Here is a 25,849-nt window from a genome sequence, read left to right on the forward strand (position 1 = left end):
AAATGTGCTGTAAGTCACGACGATCGCTGTGCAGTACGACGCAAATGCCACACCCTATAGTTCTGGCAAGCCGAAGTGATAGACGGATAACGTGCAATTTATTGGGGAAGTATGTAGATACAAAACAGAAAAAGACCTCACGATGATCCCTTACGTCTGTCCGTATGTTATGTTGTATGAAATCAAATCAGTTTTAGAAATGTATACGGTGCTTTTTCTCGCTTCCTCATTCTATCCATGCTTTACTGTCGCCTTTTCGACCCCTCCCAGCCACCTCAGCCGCACGTCCCTGCAAGGTTTCTCCCCTCAAGCAGTCCGCCGCCACCTGACAGGGCAGTTTTTGCCTCCGGCCAAACCCGGTCAAGGTCACGGGGCGGACCACGTGACCTGCCCACGTCAGCGTGACGTCACAGCCTGCCAAGTGCAGCGGGGATGGTGACTGGGACGGACGGGCCCATGTAAGCAGGGTAATGTGCGGGGGACTATTGTCGACCGACCACATCTGTTCCTGTGGGCTCGGCTGGTCTCTTGGGCAGGTGGGCTCGGCTAGGCTGATGGTGAACTGGGCTCGGCCATGGATGTGTCGCTGATTGTGTCGAAATGTACAGCTGGTGCACGGATCCAATGAAGGCAAAACGCACAGCTCGCAGCCGAACCATACATAGTGGAGTGACGGAATGTTAGCACCTCTCAGCTTTCAACGTCACGGTGTTCATACTTTCAGTTCTTCATAGCTCGCTCTCAGTTGAGCGTCTCTATAGAAACGGGTTCCTTAGTTACGGGTCATATCATAGTAAATTCAAGCAAAACGCACTTCCGTTAGCTGGCGTCAAAGTCAGGAGTTATCTAGCGGAGGGCCTGACCCGGAACCCTGCTAGGGGCAGTCCCGGAAGGTCAAGTCCATCTGGGGCGCCATTCTTGCAGGTCAAGTCCCCTGGGGAACCGTCACAGCGCTGCGGGCTAGGTCATATCGAGAAGCTGACCCAGCGGGCTGGGTCCCTCGGGTAGCCGTCCTAGGGAGGGGGATCCCCGCGGGCCCCGGGCCGGAGGAGGCGATCGGCCGATAACCGCAGTCACGCTGCCGCGGAGACTATAGGACCACCTCACTGCACTGGACCGGCTCACGACAGAGTCCAACGTGGAGACAACCACACTCGGCACGGGACGAGCTCTGGATCAGATCCGCGGATCAGACAGGATCAGACGTGATCTGATGGGGGGATAACTTTCCTAACCGGCACACCTCGCACCGGTGGCCTTGGTCGCAGCAGGTAAGGCATGAAATACGGACAGAACTTGCACATGGCGTACATTGCACCTCATGGCTCGGTGCAATGGCTTGGTGGGCTCGAGAAAATCGCATCTAGGTACTTTGTGTCGGATATTTCTGGTCTGGGTCGGCAGGGCGCTGTTGCGAGACGGTTGACAGAGTGTGGAGACTCACCAGTGACAGCTTAGTCTACCTGACACCGAGTGTGGAGATAGAATCGCCAGATAACAGATAATGCAGCTCGGCGCGAACCATCCGCGCACGCTGAGAAGTACAGTCATACTGATACTGTTGGGCACTGATGAGCGCCGTCAGCTTGCAACCTATTAGTGGGCGGCCAAATCCCGAGCTGATGAAATACTCGAAATGTATTACCATAAAATCAAACAGACGTAGCTTTTAAGTAGATATGGACCACAGGTTATGTAAAAATTTCATGATTAGTCTTTAGAAGGTTCGAATATGTAGATGTGCCTAATACACCAATAATCTGATATGCATGTTTCTCAGCTGTAGCACATGAGAAGTGAGAACACTTGACCGAACACAGACCGAAAAGAGCATACCGATTCCGTAGGTTAATAAATCCAATGATACTCGCTAGATTAGGTGAGTACCTTATCACTCAACTGCTTTGCGATCGTATGGCTATAATAAAAATATAGCAGGAATAGCGCATTCATAAATACCTAAGTAAATAAATAAATCATTAAATAAATAAATACGGTCTCCGGGCTTCAGGTGATTTTTAACCCCCGACTTTGAGAAAGGAAGTTTAGATATGGGCGCCATATAGCCTTGTTGCTGGTGCGCCCTTTAACACCAAATCATCATCAAATAAATAAATAAATAAATAAATAAATAAATAAATAAATATAAATAAATAAATAATAACTAAATGAATAAATAAATGAATAAATAATAACTAACTGAATAAATAAATAGATAAATAACATACACTGGAAAAAACGTAGGCATAAAGCGCTAACTCTACTGAGGCGGCCTTTGTTGCTAAGTGAGAGCGTATTTCCACAACAAACAATGAAAGACGCCCGAGCACCAGAGGAGTGAGGATGCATGGTGTTTCCTCTCGAAAGGCCGAGTGGTGCCGCTCCTTTATCAAGGCTCCCTTAATTAACACAATAGTATAAGCTGCATTACTTAGCTGCCAGAGGCGCAGTTCTGAGACAATTCGCAACGCTACTGGCAAATCCAAAAACAAAGGAATCCCATTTGTGCAGTTGGCAGGACGAGGTGTTCTATTTGTGCAGCCATGGCGGCAGTGCTGCTACGCTCACGACTTTGGCTGAGCGATGGAAATATGGCATGGCTTTAATGTCATCCTCATAGATAATTGGAATTCAACAGTAGTTATCAATCATTCCTTCGACGCTTCATTCAAGGTGTCAGGGCTCATGCTCCGTAAATATATCCGCGACCCACTGAATACGCCGCGCGTGGAAGCGATGACGCATTTATAGTGGCCGGCGGGAGGTGGCGGCCCGCCCCCCCCCCCCCATGCCGCCGGGGATGGTCGGTAGTGTGACTAGGGGGGGAGGCAGGACCTGTTGCCGGTGACGTGGCTGTGCTGTAGCCGCTACAACAGCGTCCGGTCACCGGGGTCAGACATCGGCTTATACAACTCAGTCATCCCCTCGGACACGGCAACCGGGTAACGCCCAAGTCAAGGAGTCACGCCGCCTACAACAGGATAGGAAGGGAAGGCACGCCGCGTGGCGAAAGACCGTAGACGGACCAACGGGAAACGACGAATCTGAAGGAGTTCTACCTAGCAACACGCGACTGAGGATGGGGGAACACTGAGTATCAGATGATCTGATTAGTTATGAATGATGTAAGATATGCCATGCACCATGCTGATGAAACCAGTTTACGTCAGCCGTTTTGGTACCCCCTCTACGCAGAAACACACACCACTCTAATCATCTCGACAGGGCACAAGACACGCGTGCGGACCAGTCGATGACAAGGCGCGTCGGTGCCGTTGAGTGGTTTGTCTCTCTCGGTCGAGGAATCTTCTGTCGATTGTCTGACGGATAGTCGGAAAGCCAGTCGCGGAGAGGACGGTGGCCAGCGCAGGCGCCGCGCCGGTCGGCCACGGCACGGCCAGGTTTGGCTGACCGTGTCGGCCGCCACGTCCCGCGCACGCGACTGAGCTGTGGCTGGGTCCGTCGGCGGTCCGGGCCGGGCCGGACCGGACTGGACGGGCCGGCCGGCCGGCCATGAGCTGACCATTTTTCCTGCGGCCGCCGCCCGCCGTCGGCCGTGGCGGCCGTACTGTCGCGCCGAGCCGCAGTGACGACTCGCGGGCCACCGGCGACCAGAAGCCGGTGAGGGCTGAGGGCTGAATGGAGAGGGCTGATGGAAGACAGCACAGGGCTGACTGATGAGGGATGAGGGCTGATAACTCAATCGTGATAGCTGCCATTTGACAACTTAAGACGGACGAACTGGAGCTGAAAGATAAGGTTGAGGATCGAGTGAGGGCTGAGGGCTGAATGAGGGCATCTGGTGCCGACAGGCTGTCGACGGCCCCGACGTCCACCCCGGCGGCTGCCACAGCCCTCAGCCCTGCTGTGCTGCCTCCCTCAGATTCCGGCCCGGCACGGCGCCGGCCGTGCTCACCACGCGGCGATCAGCTGGCCCGGCCGGTCCGCAGCAGCGATGCGGTATCGTGAGCCGCCTTTTCGTGCCAGTCCCACGGAACGGGTACGGCCTGTGGCGGGCGCCGCGTCCCGCCCGGCGGCTGGCGGGCGATGCAGCCGTCACCAGCACGTCAGCACGTCAACACGTCAGCTCAGCGAGCGTCGGCTGTCAGCACGTCAGCCGTCCGCCCCCGCCGGCCAACCGAGCTGCGTGCGGTGGGGCAAGAGAGGGGGAGAGGTGATGGAGGGATTGTCGCCGCCTCAACCATAAAAAATCACCGTCCACCGCCCACGATTGAAGCCGACGCAATTCTAGTGGAGTGCAGTCGTATACGTCGATTGCCGTGATTCCATGCTAGTGCCCAGTGCATTTCAGTCTTACATATCGCCACGATTAGCTACGTGATTGTGACCTGACCTGCGCCAATCGGTCAGTGATTGGACGCCAAAGTACGGTTCACCCCTTTTCATCGGAATGGAGCTGACTAGCCGTTAACACCTCGCATTTAATGTCCGAGATGCACTTAGCCCCACCAGGTATCCCATGCTCATTGCTCACACAATCAGGACAGTGGAGGTCGGAGCATATCTGATCACCTCTCCCCTACCACCAGATTTGGGCCCTGATCATTCGAACGGGGAGCGGCTTGAAGCCGTCTCTCGGTGCTGCGTTCACAGCCCAGCCGCGCCAACCGATCGATACATTTCAATCATGCTCGATGTCGGCCGTCGCGGGCGCGCCGCGCTCCGCCGGGTCCGCCGCCGCTCGCAGAGGGACCCGGCGAGCACCTAACTACCGCACTCCATCCTTCTCCAATTTCCGATCGGCCGAGGGGCGCGGCACCGGTGACAAGACTGCAGCGCCGCCCGGCCGGCCTCCGCCTGTAATTTCCCCGGTCGACCATAACCCGGCATTCGAAAAACATTAGAGCCGCCGGCACGGCGCGGTGTGGGCTGCCGGCCGACGCGCCGCACATCGATCCTCGCACCCCGGCCACCAGCGGCGCCGCTGGGGCAGGTCAGGTCACACGTGACGTCAGAGGTCAGCAGCGATCGATCCCCGCCGGGGATACCGGCACCGCTGCTGAGGCAGGTCAGGTCACCGGGGACGGCGATAGAGAAAGTGGCAGTGCTTCGCTTTGTGGAAGAACGATTGAACTTCATTTAACCTAAAGCGAAAGACGTTTTCTGTTGAAACTATACAACGGCACGGTGCGAATCACGGATACCGCCCCACAATGCCCCATCCCCAACTAACACGCACGTATTTCGAAAATCCCGGCGGCGGCCAAGCATCAGCGCCCCTCGGCCACATCGCTCCAGGGAGCTGGAGAAGGGAGACCGCAGGCGCCAGGCAGGCCGGCACGAGGGGCGGATCATGACACACGGCGCGTATCTGGCGCACAGCACATCCGCGGCCGACCGCAAACCGTTCACCGGCCGCCGACCACCGTCAGAGCGCAGGGGTTCCCAGAAACGCAGCGCTCCCTCCGAGAGGTGACCACATGGATCTCCCTCGCGACCCCGTGACCTGCGCTGGGGGCTGGAGATCGGGACACCCCGAACAGAGGGGTCCCATCACGTTCCGGTGCACTGGTAGTTCCGTCCAGGGGCCGGGGATGGCCAGCGAAGTCCCAGGCAGTGACTGCCCCACCATGACATGGCCCGGGGTGCATGAATTAAAGCTGCGTGCAGTGATAATGCGCATTTTACCGTATAGCGCTCAATTACCATCATGAATGAGCGAAAGTCAGGTAATAACTTCAAGGTGACAACGAATGATGTGAATGAAATAGGTAATGTATTGATCAATATCCTAAATCTTCAAACATTTGTGCTCTCACGAAACCAGTAGCTTAGTGGGCGAAGCGCATATAAATTTCAGTAATCTTTATGTGTAAAGAAATACCATAAAAGCACTACGCTGATAATAACAATACTTTTTCTCTAAATAACCTATTCAAGTATAAAAATGAATGTTTAGCGCCTGGATCCATACCAGGCAGAGCCTATTGCGCAGTTCCATCGAACTTAACACCCGGCCTCGTCAACCGCTTCTGGTTCAAAGAAATGAAATAAGACCAAAAAATTAAATGCACCGCAATAGCTTATGGCTAAACAATCGTACTGGGCCTCAGTTTGTTTCACCTTATGATTAGTTTCTTTAAGAATAAACAGAGATAGCTGAATACCTAAGACCATACCAGTTTACTGTTTCTGAGGAGACAAAAACCGACTCTAAATCAGCACTGCGCTATCTCTCAGTGTCCACCACTGGCAGGGCCGATGCAGCCTCAGTCCTCATTGCGACATCTCCGTTTTCACAGCGCTTAGTCTAAACACTGGGCCAGTTGCTACCCAGCCGGCCGCCCCGAACTGTCCGCGACGGTGAGGTCCAATCGCATCCATCATCGTGCTCAGTGTCCACTGCTGTATCCGTGAGTTTCCACGCCGTGTCCGCTGGTGTTCACAGCTGCGGGTTGCTGCCCGCCAGTGTCCATAGCTGTGTCCTGTCCTGTGTCTACCGTTATGTCCAGAATATGTCCACCGATGCTCCCTGCAGTGCAGTGTCCGCTGCACTTCTGACTGCGTCTGCCAGTGCGGTGTGCGCTGCCCTGTCCGCGAAGAGAGCTGTGTGAAATGACCGTCCGTGTGTGACAGGCAGTGTGACCGTGTGTGTCCAGGGACAGGCCGACCGCCGCCCTCTCGGCCAGTCGTCCCTGCTGAGAATGTAAACGAATCAGCCCACAAATAAACGGTGCAACCACAGCCGGGCTCCTTACGTAAACAGTTACACGTGGCTGGCAGCGCGGACGGCCGGACGGCCGGACCGACGGACCGACGGACGGGTGGCCCTCGAGCCTCTCTGTGATGGATAGTCACTGGTCACTGGTCAACCCGGGCCACATAGGCTACACAGCGCTCCAGGCCTACCTCCCCCGGAACACATAAACGTGAGCAGCGCTGCAGTCTTTGGGAAATATACGCCCAATGACATCTTTTGATATGACGTTATAATATGATATGACGTTATAGCTATTTACCAAATGATTTTGAAGAAAAAGGCTGCTTAGCGACTGAGACTTCGTACGAATATGCAAGACTTTACTGAGTACTTGACTCCGTCACATGCTTGACATCGAACATTGCACCCGATTGTCGACTTTAATAGACCGTCAACGACAATGCATCGTAAGACAGAAATACACTGCAGTATATAGACATCGGATGAGTTTAAATTGAGCCATTTCAGCTTGTGGGATAAGTGGCAGACGCACTCGGGGTTTGAATTTCAGAAATTCCGAGTTCCGTAATTAGGCATTCCGTTATATACCGCGCATATAATTACAAGAATGTCAGCACACTATTCCTGCACGTCCAATGACCCCTGCCACGATTTGACACTTGGTTAGTGGACGAATATCGTTCGGATTTAATATTTTCCAATCAACGGCCCACAGGCTTTGTGTTTAATCTAGAAAATATTGATGGGGTCACAGCCTCACGGCGGAGTCCACGGCACCAGGACAGCTGTGACGCGGGGCGGACAGAGGCCGTTCTCGTTTGGTAAACGAACCGTTCGGCACAGCTCGGCCCGGTCCGGCTGCCACCAGCGGCGCCTGAAGACGCGGTGACCGAACTGAGGGTGTCAACAGTGCTCTCTGCCGGTCACAGTGGACAGTGGCGGCCCGTTGGGTCCACGACGGCCGCGGGGAGACGGCCCCGGGGCCAGCGCCGCCGGCGCCGCGCCGGGGGGCGGCTGCCGCGCGGCCGCGTCGCGCTCAGCGCGGCCGACAGCCGGCTCACCCGGTAAAAATGACGCAGACAGGTTTGCCCAGGGAGGACCGCCGCTCGGGCGCTGCCGAGCGGATCGACGCCGCGAGCTGCCGAGCGACCCGTGTCGGCGCCGCAGCTGATCCGAGCCAGGGGGACCGGGGAGGGACTGCTCCCACCCGGCCCTGGTGGCTGAGGACCCTGCAGCCTTCGTCACGGCGGATCAGACGGCGAGAGAACATCCAACTCAGCGGCGAATCGGCCAGTCAGTGGTCATCGACGGCTCGATCCCACAGAAAACAGGTTTGGAACGGCGCGGCGCGGCAGGACACGTAGAAGACGGGTAGACGGCGAAGACCAGGCAAGACGGCGAAGACACTGGCAAGACCAGGCAAGAGTAGTCAGCACACACGGATGACTTTCATCTCACTTTACACTGGTTATATGTAGCCTTCCATTCCTCTTTACTCGACAGCCTACATGAAAACGTAATGCAGCACATTGGAAAACGAGCTTGCCGCACCGGAGATGTCTGATGAAAAGTCTGTTGTGTCTGTGAAGCTCGTTCTGATGAACTCCGTTATGATGAAACATAACGCACAACTCAGCGCCGAGAAACAGAACGCTTGGTTAGGCGCAGTTTATAGGTAAACTACGCAAAAAGCGGTGACACGACGTGCCAATCCTTATCATGTGACACGTGCAATATGAACTTCAATAGCGGTCCAGTTGTTCACCCGAGCGCGACCAGTTTCTCCTATAGTTCGCGGCTGCAGGCAGTGACGCTGTCAATGTCAACTTGTGTTCCTTGGAAGCGCAACGTGAAAGTGTGGAATGGTGGGTGGCAAGGAAAGGGTGAATTAAAGAAAGCGTCATCGAGACGGACAATTAAGGTAACTGTTGGCGCTTTCCTGCTGCCCCGGCCGGCCTATGACGAATCACCGGCAGAATCGGAGGCTTCCCATCGAGCCGCCGCAGACCGCATCAAACCAAACCGTATCCCACGCGCAGACCCAGAAACTCCCCTTGAAAAGTTACAGAAGCGCTGGACAGCCGGACAATCGCTCCTGCCGACAGCCTTGAACCTGAGGCGGCGCCGACGGCGGCCGTATCACGGTCTATGCTGTAACAGGGCCATACATGCGATCACGAGGCCGGCGGGCTGTGACTGCTGCCATTTTCCCCCACTACGGCTTAGCACGGCCCCACGCCCGGCGTCGGCTGCCGACTTTCCCGCGATGACACGAAGACACCAAGGAGCGACCCTGCAGCGATCAGGAGCCAGACTGGAGCGACCAGGACCAGGGGCGAGTCTGGAGCGATCAGGATTCAGGAGCGACCCTGGAGCGACCAGGGGTGAGTGCCGTCACTCAGCGACAATGAGGGGGCTTAGCGCAGACCATCAACGATGCATTTTGTTTGCAGAATGCAGCGTCTATAGCTGCAGTTATTAAATTTAGCAGGAGGTACGGTACGGTACCCACTAGCCAATGTTATCAAATTTATCGATGTTAGCAAGCGACCACATAGTTTAGCGAGAAAACGTTTCTCAAATACAGCATATTGCACACTGCAGACTGCAGAGGGCTTCGTAACACGGAATAAATGTAACAACTTCGATGCTTCGACATTAGGCATAAAAATAGTCAATCTCTGCCCGAACACTAACATTTAAAATGAGAACAACAATGCCTAGCTCACAAGTTCCAGACAGCATATTAAATGATACAAATTAATTTACCCTTAACCGACATTAAACCATTGTAGGTAATGAGCGTATTGCGGGGCCAATCGGTGAAAAAAGTAGAAAAGAGTTAAAAATCATTTGTTTTGATTTTCTTCGTCCATGTTATTTAGAGCATCAATCAGAAAACGGTCAGGCACAAAGCTACATTAGTCCAAATACGAATTTCCTTCTAAGTTGTCGTTTAATGTTGACATTAATCGGTAACGTTAGACCCGTCAATGTCAGTCATTAGGGCGTTGTAGCCAGGTACCGGATAGCTGCAGTCAGTCGACCAGCACCTAGTCAGAGGGGAGGCCGCCCCGATCAGCCACCGTAATCCCCTCTGATGGGCGCCCCGGCGGTCCAGCAGTACCCACGGCGCCGGCAGCCCTCCCTCCCGTCCGCCGGTACCCCTCCCCCTCCCCTGTGCGTGTCCCTCCCCCCCCCCGCTCGGCCCTGACCCGGCGGGGGATTTTTAGTGTGCGCGCCGCCAGGTGCCACCGGCGCCTCCGGAGGTGAATAGGTGCGCCGCATTGAGGCTGCAGCGCCATCCAACCGACCGACCGACCGACCCTCCCGTCCGACCGGACTCGCACGCCGGCGCTCTCCTCTTCACCCGTTCTCTCACATATCTGTCCCCGGCGTCGGATTCAGCCAGCTGTCTCCACCGCACGCATGATCGGGGTCGCGGTCAGCGGAGGGTGCGCTGGAGCCGGGGCTAGATGAGGCTGGCTGGCTCACTGCGTCTGGTCTCTGCCGCTGTCGAAGTCGACATCCCCGTCGCCGCCGGCATCCGCCGCCTTGTGAACGTCGACGTGGCTGCCCTCCACCCGCCCGTCCCCCAGCCTCACGCACAGCGCACGCACAGCACACTTGGCAGAATCCGCACCAGGCTGTTTACGATTTTTCAGCTAACCCTCTCGCTCCCCTCCCCAGCGACCCCTGTGCCGCCGCTTCCCCCACTTCTTTAGAGCGGGTTGCGGGCGGCGCGGCGGCGGCGGCGGCGGCGGCGGCGGGCGGCAATGGCGCCCCGGTAGGCCCTTGTTGCCCGTCCGGTGGGGCGTCGCGGCCCGACCGGTGGGACCGTCACGCCGCGCACGACGCCATCTAAAAAGCGAAAGGGAGGAGGCGAGACGACGGGAGACGGCGGCCGCCGCAAGATGGCTGCTGGAGATATGGCGGCGCGGCAGGTGGTGGGGAGAGACAGACGCAGCCTCCCGACCGGCGACCGGCGTATGAATATGCGCGGGATGGCGCTACGGGTCGGCGCAACGCTCCTGAGCAGCCTAAATCAATTATTGTAATTGCTTACAGAAATGAGGGTGATGGTTCGAATTCAAATAAAACAACACGCTTCTTTGTGAAAATTGAAGCACCGTATAACTTCATCACACTTTTTCCCGAATTTATTTCGAGATATGTGCGTTTTAATCTACTATACGATCAGGTACGTAAAAAGTGCAACACAACCGACAAGCCCGACATACTGCTGGTGCTGACGACTGTCCGGCCGCCGACTCACTAAGCCGCCCTATATGTCGCCCGTCGCGCACGTCGCATGGCATATCGTATTGGTCAGTGTGACTGACTGGCCGTCATCACGTCACCATGACCGACGACCCCTGACTGACGGCTGGCTGCCGGCCGGCCGGCGGGGTGGCGACGCTGACCCAGGCACAGTGCCGTCGGCGCTCCAACACAAACACGGGGCAGCGACGGCGGCTAGCGCGGGGCAGGGTCACGGTCAGGCAGCGGCAGGGGCGGGGAAGGGGGAGGGGAGAGGCAGGGGCAGGGTCACGGTCACGGTCAGGCATGGGAAGTGTTGAAACACTGACAAGCAAAGGATTCTAGCAGCACTAGGGTCGAAGACAAGGGATGCTGAACTGAAAATCTACTAAATCGAAAGCAAACTGGGGGGTGAAGGAAATCGGGGTATTGAGAATGGCCTGGGTGGGGACAGGGTTCGGCAGGGGTGTGAAGGGTAAGGAGGGGTAGAGGGGTAGTGGGACAGGGCAGGGAGAGGGGTAGTGGGACAGGGCGGACCGGGCTCGGCGGGGTGCGGGAGCCGCCACCGGCCCGGGTCGGGAGCGGACGCGCGGGAAGGCAGGGGGATGGGGAGGAAGGTCCCGAGTCCCGCAGGGATGAGGGCGGCAGGGGAGGCTGGGGAGGGTGTCCCGAGTCGCCGCTCGCGCCGGACAGTGTCATGCCTGATGCCAGGGTTGTGCTCGACTCAAAAAAATTTACCGACTCGACTCTTCATTCAACCTCAGAAAGCCCCGACTCAACTCTGACTCAAACAAGGAGCTGATTTTTTCCCTTGACTCGACTCATGACTCAAGCGGCTCAATGAAAATATGAGTCGACTCAAACTTGACTCAAATTTTTTGTTGAGTCAAGTGAGTTGACTCAAAATTGACTCTGATAAAAAAAGCTCTTGAGCGGGGCAGGGGGGTGAAAAAGTCCGGCAACAGGGTCAGGGAAGCGGGGGTGGGGAATGAAAAGCTTGTTTCTCGAAAGTTGAGTCAGCTGACTCATGTTCCTAAATGTTTGACTCAACTCAATGTCAAAAGTTATTTTACTGACTCAACTCTGACTCAACTCAACGCCTTAATATTTTTGTCCGACTCAACTCTGACTCAACTCAACAGCTCAAAAATTTATCCGATTCGGCTCAAATCTGACTCATTTGAGTCAGAGTTGAGTCAAATTTTTGACTCGACTCATGAGTCAAGCACAACCCTGCCTGATGCTCCCCACTAACACGGATCCCCGCGCTGGCCGCGTCAACCGGGACCGGCAACCACCCAGGTGTCAGCTCCACACAGGTCCACCGACACCCACTCCCCCACAGTAAGGCATTTAAATAGATTACCGTCACCGTGAAAACATGCCATTAGACGGCTCAGCCTCACCGCACTCATAATCGGCCAATGGTGGCGTAATAGCCGACAATTGCCCTGTTAATCAATGATCATCACAAATCACGGCCGGGCAGTGAGCCGCTCAGTGCGACAGCGCAGCGGCTGGGCTGAGCTGCAGTGCAGATTGAGATCTAACACGCTACTGGCTACTGGTTAGCTCTGGTGTCAGTCAGAGCAGAGCTAGACTGGTCGGCCCGCCGCCCGCACCACGCAGGACCGAGTGATTGTTCAATGTTCATATAGCCTGCACCGGCCGCAACAGTTCGCCCCGCCATATGGAGTGAAAATTCAGGAGATGCTCGATATCTCCATTGAATAGTCTTGCCATATATCACAATTGGTCCCCTAAATCATTTTCCGTGGTCACAGATTATCAGCTCTTGTCTGTCGAATACCGTCCGAAACCAGGAGGTCACACGCTGTGATATCCAAAGTTCCTGGGAACTGCCAACACAACTCCTTTCGAAAGAAAGACATAATCAGTACCAAAAAGCGCACAGTGCACCATAGGCGCGGGAGCCGGGGGGGCAGTGGGGGCAGCTTGCCCCCCCAACTTTGGGGCCGTGGGGGCGGTGCCCCCACAGCTTTGAGACGGAATACCACACTTGTTTTGCAAATGTTTTCTTTTTTTGTTGAAAAAGCCGAGGGGTGAAAAGTAAGTGGCCTAAAACCGGTGAGAAAACTAGATTTGGGGGTACCCTAGGTTAATCTCTATTATGGTGTGCCCCCCCAGTCGGAAAGTAGTTCCAGCGCCCCTGCAGTGCACACACATCTGGGTCAACATCTAGCCACCGCAAGGATGCGATGTTTTCTACAGGCATTAGTCGGTCGAGTTTACGGTGGATTACTGTGGACGCCTGCACCTGTCACTCGTGACCATTACCGGGGAGAGAGGGGGCAGAGGGAGAGGGGTGAGATACCGGGAGCTGGCGATGGTGCCACACTGTCATCCCTGACCGCCAGCGGTGACAGCCTGTCATCAGACAGCGGAGACAGCTGTCATCAGACAACGGTGACCAGTTCGACGGAGTTTCCCACACGGGGCCAAGCTCCCGTGCATTCATTTGACGTTCGGTGACCAGTCCGCTTATCCGTTCCTTTCATACCATAATTGGTGTGAAAATGCACACTGACCACTGTACATGCAGTGACCTGATCAGTAACTCGCCTTTGACCTGAACGACGGTCACCCAGTGACCTTGCTATCTACATATTTCGGGACCGATGGTGGGCGATGGGCGGTGGTCGGTCGGACAAGGATCCGTCAGTTCCACTCTCTGTTACTGGTCAGGGAACCGTAAATACAGCCAGTCAGTCCACCAGGAGATATCAGTTGTGCAGTCTGTCGGTCCGTCGGGGAATTATAATGCAATAGTCTGTCGGCCCGCCAGGGGTCTGTCAGGCGTCAGCTGCAGTCTGTCGGTCAGTCACTGGAACTGTTACTACAGTTTGTCGGTCCGTCGGGGAACTGATATCTCAGTCTGTCGGTCTGTCAAGAAACCACTGTAGTAGCTCCAATCTGTCGGTCCGGCCCGGGAACTTGGCTATGGTCTGTCGGTCCGTCAAGGAGTTCTGCAGCTCCAGCCTGCCCAGTCTACCAGGAGATTGCAGCTGCCGTCTGTCGGTTTGTTGGGAAGCTGCGACTGTCAGGAGTCCCGAGCTCACGTCTGTCGGTCCATCAGGGATTCGGGGAACTGCAGTTTCTGCAGCATGTTGTCAGCCGGGACATCGGCTCCCTCCCGTTCGCTCGTCTTCCGCCAGCCTACTGCGAGGTCAATCCCAGAAAAAAAGTTTCCCGGCAGTTGGATCAGATGATGCCTTCCGGGTAAATCGGATTTGATCGGAAGGGAATTAGCACATAATGCATTGCTCATTGCTGTGAGTGAACGCCGTCTATTTGCTGCATGTGCTGGTCGTGTGACCGCTCGTGTGACCGCTCGTTTGACCGCCCGATTCGTGCGGCTGGGCTGCCGCTCGGCGCAGCTGACCGACCGACTGCCTGGGGGCGGGGTCGAAGGTCGGGGAGCTGCGCGGTCGAGACGAACCGCCACTGACCGACTGATGGGCACTCTCTGACCGGCCGTGATCCAATACAGTCCGTCTGATGAAGAAGTGCTTGTGAGTGAGACGGCGGCAACATAACAGTGGCGACGAGAGAGGAAGAACTCAGAGAGGAAGAGCTCGGTAAAGTATGCCTGCTCACGGCAAACTGGAACCGTTTGATGCGCAATCTGAGATACTCACTGATTATTTGGAAAGATTTGAGTTTTACTGTGTCGCTAATGAGGTCCGGTCAGAGAGTAAGAAGAAAGCCATATTTTTGTCTTCTGTTGGTCAGTCCACATTTGAGAAAGTCAAGGCTCTGATTAGTCCTCAAACGTTGGACGCGGCTTCTTTTGAAGAGATCAAGAATGTTTTGAAGGTTCATTTTAGTCCAGCAAAGATTGAAATCGCAGAGCGATACAGATTTTTTCAAAGGAAACAAAGCAGTGAAGAATCTGTTGCGGAATATATAGCTTCTCTCAGGAAGCTCGCAGTTCACTGCAGTTTTGGATTATATCTTGATACTGCGCTACGTGATCAATTCGTGTGTGGACTGAATGATGCCAGGTGTCAGAAGGAGTTGCTGTGCGTGTCGTCACTGTCGCTGCAGGATGCAGTTCAGCACGCCAGGTCATATGAAGCGGTCGCCAGGGAGTCCGCGGCGATTCACCCGACGCAACCGACTTCAACGGCAGATCCGACCCATCACCAGGTGGAGTTTGTTTCTGCTGGGTCTCGAGGCAGATCATGTTTTCGATGCGGTAGCTCAACCCATCTTGCGAATCGTTGTCGGTTCATGCGTACTGTCTGCTTTGCGTGTGGATTGCGCGGTCATTTGGCAGCCGTCTGCAGGAACCCGGGAGCGGGCGCTGCGGCTGGTGAGGTGCTGCCGCCTGGTGGCCGACCCGCGAGTCGCGGTGACCCGACCGGCGGCCGCAGTGGCCCGGCCGGCGGTGCCGAGGGAGGGTCGCGGCCTGGACCGTCCGGTCGGGAGGGGGCGCGGTCAGGCCTTTCCAGTCGACCGCTCGGAAGAGGACCAGTCACAGCAGACAACAGGCACCAGAAAGGAGGAAGATCCGGTGGACGAGAGGTCCATCAGACTGGAGAACTGGAAGAGGACTCTGGAGATGAGTATTCGGTGCTCCACACCCATCAACCCCGAGGCGGTAAGTTGATTACGACTCTGATAATCAACGATAAGCCGCTAGAGATGGAGATAGATACGGGTGCAGAAATCACTACGATTCCAGAGCATGTATTCGAGAGAGTGTTTGGGTACGACTCAGAGCCACTGATAGCCACAAAGAAGAGACTGTCACAGTATGATGGCACGCCATTGACCGTGTGTGGAGAGATGCGTGCTCATGTTCAGCACGATGACCAGCAGTTCACAGGTACAGCTTTGGTGGTGAACGTGCGTAACAAGTACCCGCTACTAGGCCGTGATTGGTTGTTCCGTGTAAAGCTGGACTGGAATAGAATATTTCACGGACGTGACGTTCACACAGTGTGCATGTCTGCTTCCCAGTTGCAGGAGAAATATGAAGATGTGTTCTCCGATCAGCTGGGGGAGATCAGAGGCATCGAAGCTGACATCGAGCTGGACGACAATGCCAGACCACGGTTCTTCCGGAGCCGGCCGGTACCGTTTCCACTGAGGGAGAAGGTGAACCAGGAGCTCGACAGGCAGCTGGAGGAAGGTGAGCTCTACCCGGTGCAGGAGAGCGAGTGGGCCGCACCCTTGGTAATTGTCAAGAAGCCGGGAGGAAATGTGCGGATCTGTGCCGACTTTAAAGTCACAGTTAACAGATATGTCAAACAGCAGTCGTATCCGCTACCGACTACGGAGGAGATGTTTAGCTGCCTCTCGGGGGGAGAGTCGTACACAAAACTGGACTTAGCAAACGCATATAAACAGCTACGCGTCTCGGAAAAAAGTCAGGAACTGCTTACGGTCAATACGCCACGAGGGCTGATGCGTCACCGGAGGCTGCCATTTGGCCTGAATATTGCTCCCAATATTTGGCAAAGAACGATGGATAGCATTTTGCAAGGTCTGAAGGGTGTCGCGTGCTATCTTGATGATATTTTGGTGACCGGATCCTCTCGCCAGGAGCACGTGGACAACCTCGAACAACTGCTCAGTCGCCTTCAGCAGTACGGTGTGCGGCTGCGCCGCGAGAAGTGCCGCTTCTTCCAGAGGTCTGTGGAGTTCTTGGGATACACTCTCACCACCGAGGGAGTGCGACCGAGCGAAAAGAAGGTGAGAGACATGCTGGCTATGCCGGCACCAAAGAACGCCAAGGAGCTGCTGACATTCCTGGGTATGGTCACATACAACGCAAAGTTCCTTCCTCATCTGTCCACCGTCCTCAGACCGTTGTACGATCTCACCAAGAGAGATACCGTGTGGAACTGGTCCCCAAAATGCCAGGAGGCATTCTCTGAGGTAAAGTCCATGCTCGCAGACGCTGGCTGCTTGACTCACTACGATCTGGGTAAGCGAGTCAAGGTGTATTGTGATGCCTCGGCGTACGGCCTGGGAGCGTGTATGGTGCACGTGGACGGGTCGGGGGAGCGTCCGATCGCGTTTGCGTCTCGTACACTGACAGAGGCCGAGAGAAAGTATGCGCAAATAGAGAGGGAGGCACTGGCCATAATCTTTGCCGTCAAGCGGTGGCATCAGTACTTGTGTGGCCGCTCCTTCACGCTAGTCACCGACCACAAGCCGCTGTGTCACATTTTCGGACCACACACACAAGTTCCGTCTGTGGCTGCAGCACGTCTTCAGCGGTGGGCACTCATTCTGAGCATGTACCAGTACGATGTAGAATATCTGCCGGGCAGTCGGAACGTAGCTGCTGATGCCCTCAGCCGACTGCCGGGGCCAGATACATGTGATCGAGCCGTGCATGTGTTGGAGGACGTTGAGGAGGGCTGTTGTGCCGTTGATGACGTCTTGCCTGTCACTGCAGCCCAGGTGGCGTCTGCCACCGCCAAGGATCCGGTGCTCAGCGTGGTGCTCGGCTGGGCTCGAACCGGCGCCTGGCCCGGGCACGCGAACGACAGCCGGTTGAAGCCGTACCTGCAGCGGAGAGAGCAGCTCACCGTGATCGACGGCTGCGTACAGCTCGGTGAGAAGGTAGTCATACCTGACAGATATAGAGCTCAGCTACTGAAGGAGCTTCATGAAGGCCATGTTGGCATTCATAAGATGAAGTCACTGGCTAGGGTGTTCCTCTGGTGGCCAGGGCTAGATGGAGATATTGAAAAAGTATGCCGTTCGTGTCCGTCCTGTGTCGAGAACGCGAACATGCCCAAACCAGAGAATGTACACCCGTGGAAATACCCAGTTCAGCCTTGGGACAGAGTCCACATTGATTTTGCCACTTTTGAAGGAAAAACCTACCTTTTGCTCGTTGATGCTTACTCAAAATGGCCAGAAGTGCGATACATGTCTAGCACAACGGCTACTAAGACCATCGAAGTGTTGACGGACATTTTTGCAACGCATGGTTTTCCGGTGACGTTGGTGTCAGACAATGGCCCGCCGTTTACCTCTGGAGAGTTTCAGAGCTACCTGGCAGCGCGAGGTATTCATCACCGTCTGACACCGCCGTACCACCCAGCGTCAAACGGGCAGGCGGAGTCTCTGGTACGTACCTTCAAAGCTTTCCTCAAGAGGTATGCAGGACCCAGAACCACAGCAGTAGCACAATTTCTGGCAAAATACAGAACGACTCCATGCGTCACAACAGCCCGGGCACCCGCCGAATTGCTTTTTGGGAGACTGCCTCGGACAAAGCTCTCGCTCCTCAAGCCCAGTGTTGCAGCGCGGATGCGACATGAGCCTGTCGACACTGTCTCACGATCATTTCTTGCAGGTCAACCTGTCTTGGTTCGAGATCTGCGGCCAGCAGCGACCGAGAAATGGCAGCGCGCTGTCGTCGTCGCCATTGGAGGCCCACTGACGTACAGCGTGCGGCTGCCGGACGGTCGCATACGTCTCGCCCACGTGGATCATCTGCTGGCCGACGGCTCTGCTTCTGTGACGGCTGAGCGTGGGCCCCTCGATGCGCGGGTGACGGTGCCGCCTCCGACGGAGCCGGGAAAGCTTCGCGGTCCAGCAGTGCCATGTGTGATGGACGCTAGGGGGCGTTTTCCGTATATCAGTGATTATAATAAGCGAGCAACATGCGAGGGCAATCGTGGCGCGCGTGCATCAGAGCCGGTAGAAGCGGCGCCGGCCTTGCGGCGCTCTGCTCGGCTGGCTAAAAAAACTTGTTAAAGGGGGAGGAGTGCTGTGAGTGAACGCCGTCTATTTGCTGCATGTGCTGGTCGTGTGACCGCTCGTGTGACCGCTCGTTTGACCGCCCGATTCGTGCGGCTGGGCTGCCGCTCGGCGCAGCTGACCGACCGACTGCCTGGGGGCGGGGTCGAAGGTCGGGGAGCTGCGCGGTCGAGACGAACCGCCACTGACCGACTGATGGGCACTCTCTGACCGGCCGTGATCCAATACAGTCCGTCTGATGAAGAAGTGCTTGTGAGTGAGACGGCGGCAACATAACACTCATCATCTACACAGAAGCAGAGCAACCGTTTATAGGCGGTATTGTGTAAGCTAAGAAATAAAATTAGCGCCAATGTCAGTGCTGGTACCAAAGCTCTCCTCAGCATATGAATAATGAACGCTCCAAAATCAGTGGAACGATCCCAAACGTTCCCGATGCCATTCGCGATGTCAGACTCAGGTCCATGTCACTGGTCTCCAGGCCCTGTCTGCAGGCTGACTTCTGGGTAGCTGGCTCCACATGGACTCCTGCTGCCCATCGGATCGCCACACCTCACCACCGCGATTAGTTCACCGCAGACTTTTCGGAAACGGTTGCAGCCCCGCCGCTCCACACGAGGTGATCCCGTGTTAGCCGGCCGGGCCGGCTGGGTGCCAGCGACAAGGTATATCCAGCGACTGGTCGTGGCGGGGGGGGGGGGGCGTGTGCGCCCCAGGTGCGCAGTGACGGTCGACAGAGGTGTGGTGTCTGCCGGTGGCGCACCGTACCGCAGGTATCCACACACTGCGCAGGTATCCACTACCGCCCAGCCGGCCGGCAGACATGTAAAGTGGCCAGCCCAGGCGCCAGCACGACAGCACTGGATAGCTTAGCACGGTTTCCAGGTGTTTACACCTTGTGCCGGCTGACGGCGATCGCTGCGGTCGGCCTGAACAGGACTTTGGCCGCGGTCCGGCGGCGAAAGGTGTACTCGGGTTGGAGCCGACTCAACTATTTGACGCTGCTTCGTCGCTGGGTGGTGGGCCGATTGGGCCACGGCGTCACGGCGGGATCTGGAGCGGCCGGGGGCCGGCAGCCTCTCAAAGGGAATCCCTCGGAGGAGGGACGGGTGACAGAGGTGACCGGCGGAACACACCGGCCTCTGACCACCGCCACTGGGTGACAACTGACGACAGGACAGACCCGGCGACCGGCACACTGCCAGAGACCCCTCCCCACGAGACCCCGGGTGACCTGTGCGCCTGGACACGACCAAAGGGTTTGACGGTGACCGCTTTTGATTACGCTCTGCATTTTCAAATTGATAATGCATCATATGATTTAATGGTGTCACTAGACAAGGAAAAACGCTCACGGGTGCTTGAAATGGCCACTCTTCCTCACATTATTGTTGTCGGGAATAAAATAAAATCATTTGTTACCACGTTACCTGAATCATCATTCAGATAAAAATACAAGAATTTGATGGCTGTCAGAAGGAAGAAATGCGTCTATCGCTGCCTAGACGTCGCACTACACGACCATACACGTACGAGTATCTGCGACATTGCTACTCTGCCAAAACGAAAATATAGTACCAGAACCATTTGTGAAAACCAACTTTCCTTCCCCTTTGAGGGTAAGGAGCGCGGTGTCGCCATCTGAGCCGCCTGAGGGCACGGAACGCTTTTCCGTCTTCTGAGGGTTCAATGCGCCGTCCCGCCCTCTCAAGGATCCAGGGTGCGGTGTCGTCCTCTTGAGGGTTCAGCCCCAGGGCTGGAGGTCGCATCCACTGGTCGCGCTGCCGGCAGGTCGGCCCGCTCCGGGCGGAAGGCGCCCTGCACGTCCAAGGACGCCCCGCCGGCACAAAAACGACCAAGAGCCTGCGCGACCCATTCAGATGCGCAGTAAAAACCGAGCCAGGCCCAGGTCCGAGCGGGCCGCTACACGACTTCCGCGCTGGCCCGGCGGGCCGAGCGCTCATCATTGCAGGCGCTGGTCCGATGCATCACCACGGTCCGGCCGCCTGGAACCCGCACCGAGCGGCAATGCACACGCACGGTGACAAGCCCCTCTCAGGCGCAGATAGCGGCAAACAGGAGACCCAACATTGTTCTCGCGGCTGTCCAGTGTCCATTGAGTCTGGCAGTCGTCGGCTCGGTATGTGGCCTACTGCAGTTGAGCTTCTCCCACCATCATTTCACTCGTATCGTCACTTGACACTTCCCGTCCATACCGTCCCAGCTCGGCCATACCGTCACCACTCAGTCCAAGAGCTTGCATCTGCGGCGGCGGACAGCTCTTCTGTGACCGACCCACCGACTCGCCAACATCTCCTCAGTCGGTCAGCGTGGCTACCGGCGCCGTGGAGCGCTTCATTACCGACCACCGAGCGAATCGGCCACCACGTGACCGAGCACGCGAGTCGAGCGGCCGCGTGCGAGCGCGCAAAAACACGGCATTCATCGGGCGCCGAGAGCGAGAGTGAGCGCCGATTGCAGGAGAGGTGTCTTCCGGCGGCACCTGCCGGCCCGGAGACAACAGAGACGCAGCGGAGATGGACAGGAGACACAGAGACGGAAAGGGAGATGGACAGGATGGACAGGGAGAGACAGAGACGGACAGGGAATTAAAAGGGCAGGGAAAGGGCAGATGGGCAGGATAGATATGGACAAAGGTGGATACTGGAAAGATTTGGCAGAGACAAGGCGTGAAAATGGTTGGAGGTGGTCAGAGACTGACAGAGAAGGCAGAGAAGGCAGAGATGGTCAGCGACTACCAGAGACTGAAAGGGGAACACAGAGACAGTAATAGACTATCAAGGACTAACCAGAGCAGCAAAGAGACGGGTTGAAACGGCACGGAACAAAGAGATTCAAAACCTGGTCAGAGTCGGAGTAGAGATAGCCAGAGACATCCAGCGACGGGAGCTCGGGCGCCCTCAACCGTTGTGGTGACCGTCCCCAGCCGTGAGAAAGGACATACGAGCAGGTAACACGGGGGATAATACATAGTGGATATAAGTTGCAGCGAGACAGCACGAGGGACAAAAATGAGAGGAAGAGAGAGAAAAAGAAAGAGAGAGAGAGAGAGAGAGAGGGGGGGAGAGAGATAGAGAGAGAGAGAAAGAGAGAGAGAGAGAGGGGAGGGAGGGAGGGAGAGAGAGAGAGAGAGAGAATGAGAAAGACAGAGTAGGTAAGAGAGAGAGAAAAAAGAGAGATTTTGCACTTTTGAGAGAAAAGAACAAATGGAAAACGAATGCACAAATTGAGATCAGATATCCAGGGTAATTGGTCAGGAATAGGAAGGTGGCATAGACGGTGAATATGAAAACTGGATGCTTCTGCCGTATTGCGACTACAACACCAGCACGATGCCAAAGTGGTATCTTTGACATGTTGACACTGTGTAAACTAGCCTACTGCTTTCCAGAGGAATGTCGTTTACGTCAAAGATAATTTGAGCAGAACAAGTGCACCCGGTGAGCCGGGAAGCTGCCTGTGAACGGTGTGACCAAAAGCACGGCAGCGGCCTCAAAATCAGGACAGCTGTACAGTTCTAGCACAATTCACAAACTATAGTATAGGTAGCACGGCATATAAAGAGTTTGATTTAGGCGGCAGTATACGGGGCAGTCGAGAGTGCGGGCGGTCGGGAGTACGAACCGATCGGAACAGACTAGAGGAGTACGGACCGATCGGTACAGACCAGTCGGGAGTACAGACCAGTCTGAGCACGAGCCATTCGGAGCACGGGCCAGTCAAGAAACTCTCGAGTATATACGTGGAGCGGCGGCACGTAACAGCGGTCCGACAGTGTTCGAACGGCCGCGGCGGCACACGGGGCGACGGGTCCGGCCGGGCAAGGGTCGCCGCTGGCGCCGGGTCTTCCTGGTTCGCTTGACCCCGCCCTGACCCCGTTCTGATCTGCTCGACCTCATCCTGGTCCAGCTGGTTCCGCACTCATCCGAAATGGTCCAGCTGGTCTCGCAGTTCCCACCTACAGGTGCAATTAAGCTTAAGAATTACGTGTACCCCATCCCATCCGTTTTTAATCGATTCGTCGGTTATTTATATGGTTTTATTCTGTTGACAAACTCATCGGTTCAATTATCGCGGGGATCACAAATGTCCGAATAATTCGAAGAAAGCAATGGAATAAGAAAAAGCAGCCGAATAAGCTTCACAAACGCCAAGCTATGCATTCGATGAAATATTCCACTAAGTTGATTTGATCAGCATATGGTACGACTGGACGGGCAGACGGGCCTCGACTGCCAATTGCCACGGCGCCTCCTGCCGACCCTTCCGTCTTGGGAGTCCGTCAGGCGGTTACTACGGGCCGAGACAAGGGGGAGAGGGGCAGAGGGGCAGAGGGACTCGGTGACCTGAGAGGGGCGCCTGCTCGACCCCGACTGAGGGAGCGGGCGAGACGCCCGGCCAGGGACTTTGGGGCGACAGACGCGGGGACGCGAGGGGTGAGCCTGAGCAGGCAAGGGGGTGGGTGGAGGAGAGGGAAGTGGGGAGGTAGTGAGTGGGTCAGGGGCTATGCAAGGGGGCGGATGAATGGGAGTTGTGTGGTGGGGCGATGTGAATAGTAAGAAATGAAGAGGGTGGTATAGAAATGCAGTACTTATATAATACGGTGTTTTAGGGCCCGCAGCACGAGCTGGAGGCCGGAGGGAGGGGGACAGTCGAGCCCACCTGATCAAAACACAGCGTCACGATCACACCCACCTGATCATAACACGTCACGAACACGCCCCCTCCGATCAAACACAGCATCACGATCGGACCCAGCGGCAGCCGCGGCCGCGTCCCCGGTCCCCGAACCTACCTTCCATCCTGCCGAGCTGGTGCTGTCACCCTTATCCTTGAACCAGGGGATGTTGGTCACCATCCAGTCGTACACCTGGGCCAGCGTCAGCCTCTTCTCGGGTGACGAGAGGATGGCCTGCGTGATCAGGTCGGCGTAGCTGTGCGGCCCCCAGGCGTTCCGCCGGTTAGAGTTTTTCGGTTTGGGCAGCACGGCCGTGGAATCGGAGGCGGGCTTGGCGGCGTCGGTGACCATCGGCACGGTGCCCGGCTCCGTCTTACAGATCAACAGGCCGCCGCCGCTGCCGTTGTGGCCAGGAGACGGCATCAGCGCCGCCGCCTGCTGCTGCTGCTGCTGCTGCTGCTGCTGCGGGGGAGGTGGCGGCGGCTGCTGCGGAGGCGGCGGCGGCGGTGGTGGCGGTGGGGGTGGCGGCGGTGGCGGCGGTGCCGCATTTTGGTGGAAGTTTTGCTGCTGAATGTCCCAAGTGGACGCCTCCGGCAGGTCATCCAGCGGGTGCTGGTTCTCAACATAGTCCTCGGGTCGGGGCAGGGGCCACGTGTTGGCCCGGGAGCGCTGCTGCGGCTCCAGGTTCGGGTCAAAGTTCTCCTCCCCCGACACGTCTGCCATATCTACGAACTCCACTGTGGCGGCTGCTGAGTTCACGGTTAGTGTCCACGTACACACGGGTCACGGCCCGGCCGTCCGCGCGCGATCGCCGGCCGCTGTCTCACTGAGCGCCGTCGCGACGTGCCCCCATGCCGGCGGCGCAACACCCTCTGCGGAGCGGCCCGAGCCGGCGGCGCCCGCTGGGCTCTGAACTCTGAACCGGCCCGCCGCGGCGCGCCGCTCGGCCGACAGCTGATAACCAGGCGTGACGTCAGCGCGCCGCAACCCTTCGGCGCCGGCCACGAGATGTCGCCCTGCTCCGCCCGGCGCGTCGCCGCCGCCGGCTAATGCACGCATTTCTATGCGTCGACCGTCGGCGGATCCCTCCTCTCGTGCGTCGCCGCGCTGAAAGAAGGCGGACGGCGGCCAAAATGTGGCCAGCGTCCCCGCCGCCGCCGCCGCCGCCGCCGCCGCTGTCATAATCCGGGTGTGATCTGTGACGGATGCCGCGGCGACGCCGGCGAACCCGACTCCAGCCGGTGGTCAGCAGTAGTCATACCACCGGGCATAGCAACAGAACGGCCGCATGACGCGGCTGCTTAGGGAGCTTACGGGAACTCCTCCGTCCCTGCCCTAGCGTAAGCTCCACCGTGACTGTTCCGTCCGTCCTTTCCGTTTGTGGCCCCGGAACTTCAGTAGGAATGCATTCAAAATGTCACAGTAGATATTAGAAAATCCACTCGGGCCACTTGATGTGACCTAATAGGTCACCAGTCGACCTGAGACCTTAACCCTCGTCTGTGTGCGGTGTTTTCCAGCGTCTAATGTGTAGGGGGGGGGGGTCGGCTGGAACCCCTGCCGTTCGACCCCTGATCGAGCTAGAGCTTCGCAGAAAAAAAAACGAGCGTGCTGCCCGTGACGAGAGGAGGCTGATGATACCCAATTTTAACGGTCGCCGGACCTATTGGTTTTCTGCATACGCGCCGGCCGAGGGGGGGGGGGTGGGTAGGACCCCCTCGCCGTTTCGCCCCTGGTGGAGCTAGCGCCTCGCGGAAAAAAAACGAGCGTGAGCGCCGTTACGAGACGCAGATATTGATACCCAATTTTAAGGTCCTAGGTCAACCGGTGACCTCTGAGGTCAGGTCAAGTGCCCCAAGGTACGGTTCCGTTCTTGGTGAAGAACTTCGCAAAAAATGCCGCAGAGCCGCGATTTTGGCAGCATCGCGTTCGCCTCGCTAGGCGCACCGAATGATATAGGTACTTTTTGTTTGGGTGTGGTCAACTTAGGGTGTTGACCTCAGGTCACCGTCAGGTCAGCGGCCCCAGGTCACGAAGCTGGTTAAAGGAGGTCATGTCGCATATCATTCTATTTGGCAGGTCTTCCTGAGTCCATTGGTGGCTTTCCCGACTCGCTAGCTCAATTTGATCGGGAGTTATTGACGAAAAACTAATATGACCCTAATGGCGTCATAAATGACGTCACGCAAGGTCAACAATGCAAAAGTGGCGCATGTAACCTTGCAAGGAGTGCATCAAAACTTGATTCTGTGTGCTATAGATAGTTGGAGATCGTTCCCGGCGCCAGAATAGCAGTTTTCATTTTTCCCCATTGACTTATAATGGTGAGGTCACGAAAATGACCTCACCTCATATGACCTTAACCCTCGCCGGACCTATTGGTTTTCTACATACGCGCCGGCCAAGGAGGGCGGGTACGACCCCCCCTCCTCCCCCTCGCCGTTTCGCCCCTGACGTGG

General features: G+C 56.4%; 2 protein-coding genes across 8 annotated transcripts in view; one reads left to right on the forward strand and one right to left on the reverse strand.

The window, feature by feature from the left end:
* LOC122393778 (forkhead box protein O-like) overlaps window positions 1–24,358 on the reverse strand; it is an 89,083-nt gene extending 64,725 nt beyond the window's left edge. The window contains exon 1 of one of the 2 annotated variants that reach the window (XM_043390145.1): window positions 23,508–24,309. In XM_043390145.1, the coding sequence (XP_043246080.1) occupies window positions 23,508–24,113 (606 nt within the window). In that variant the 5' untranslated portion in view covers window positions 24,114–24,309. Of the gene's footprint in view, window positions 1–23,507 lie in introns of both variants that reach the window. The other variant, XM_043390146.1, reaches the window with a different exon arrangement.
* Window positions 14,415–18,753, forward strand: LOC122393776. Of its 6 annotated transcripts, XM_043390140.1 has the most exons (6): window positions 14,852–15,566; window positions 15,929–16,100; window positions 16,514–16,663; window positions 17,376–17,534; window positions 17,975–18,055; window positions 18,285–18,753. In XM_043390140.1, exons 1-6 carry the CDS (start codon window positions 14,958–14,960, stop codon window positions 18,686–18,688), a joined length of 1,575 nt encoding a protein of 524 aa, XP_043246075.1. In that variant the 5' UTR covers window positions 14,852–14,957; the 3' UTR covers window positions 18,689–18,753. The 6 variants fall into 6 exon arrangements, with proteins under 6 accessions (XP_043246077.1, XP_043246074.1, XP_043246073.1 ...); XM_043390142.1 differs by having other exon boundaries at window positions 14,415–15,566; window positions 17,975–18,753; XM_043390139.1 differs by having other exon boundaries at window positions 14,416–15,566; window positions 17,376–18,055.
* Window positions 24,359–25,849: the final 1,491 nt, after the last annotated feature.

Source organism: Amphibalanus amphitrite, unplaced genomic scaffold (assembly GCF_019059575.1).
Source record: "Amphibalanus amphitrite isolate SeventyFive unplaced genomic scaffold, NRLGWU_Aamphi_draft 000553F_arrow, whole genome shotgun sequence".
NCBI classification, from domain to species: domain Eukaryota; kingdom Metazoa; phylum Arthropoda; class Thecostraca; order Balanomorpha; family Balanidae; genus Amphibalanus; species Amphibalanus amphitrite.

Coding starts and splice junctions, on each gene's coding strand:
- LOC122393776 (XM_043390138.1), top strand. CDS start 14,958: ATGATGCCAGGTGTCAGAAGGAGTTGCTGTGCGTGTCGTCACTGTCGC. Junction 15,567..15,928: donor CACCCATCAACCCCGAGGCG/GTAAGTTGATTA, acceptor TCTGCTTCCCAG/TTGCAGGAGAAATATGAAGA. Junction 16,664..17,375: donor TGCGACCGAGCGAAAAGAAG/GTGAGAGACATG, acceptor CTGTCACTGCAG/CCCAGGTGGCGTCTGCCACC.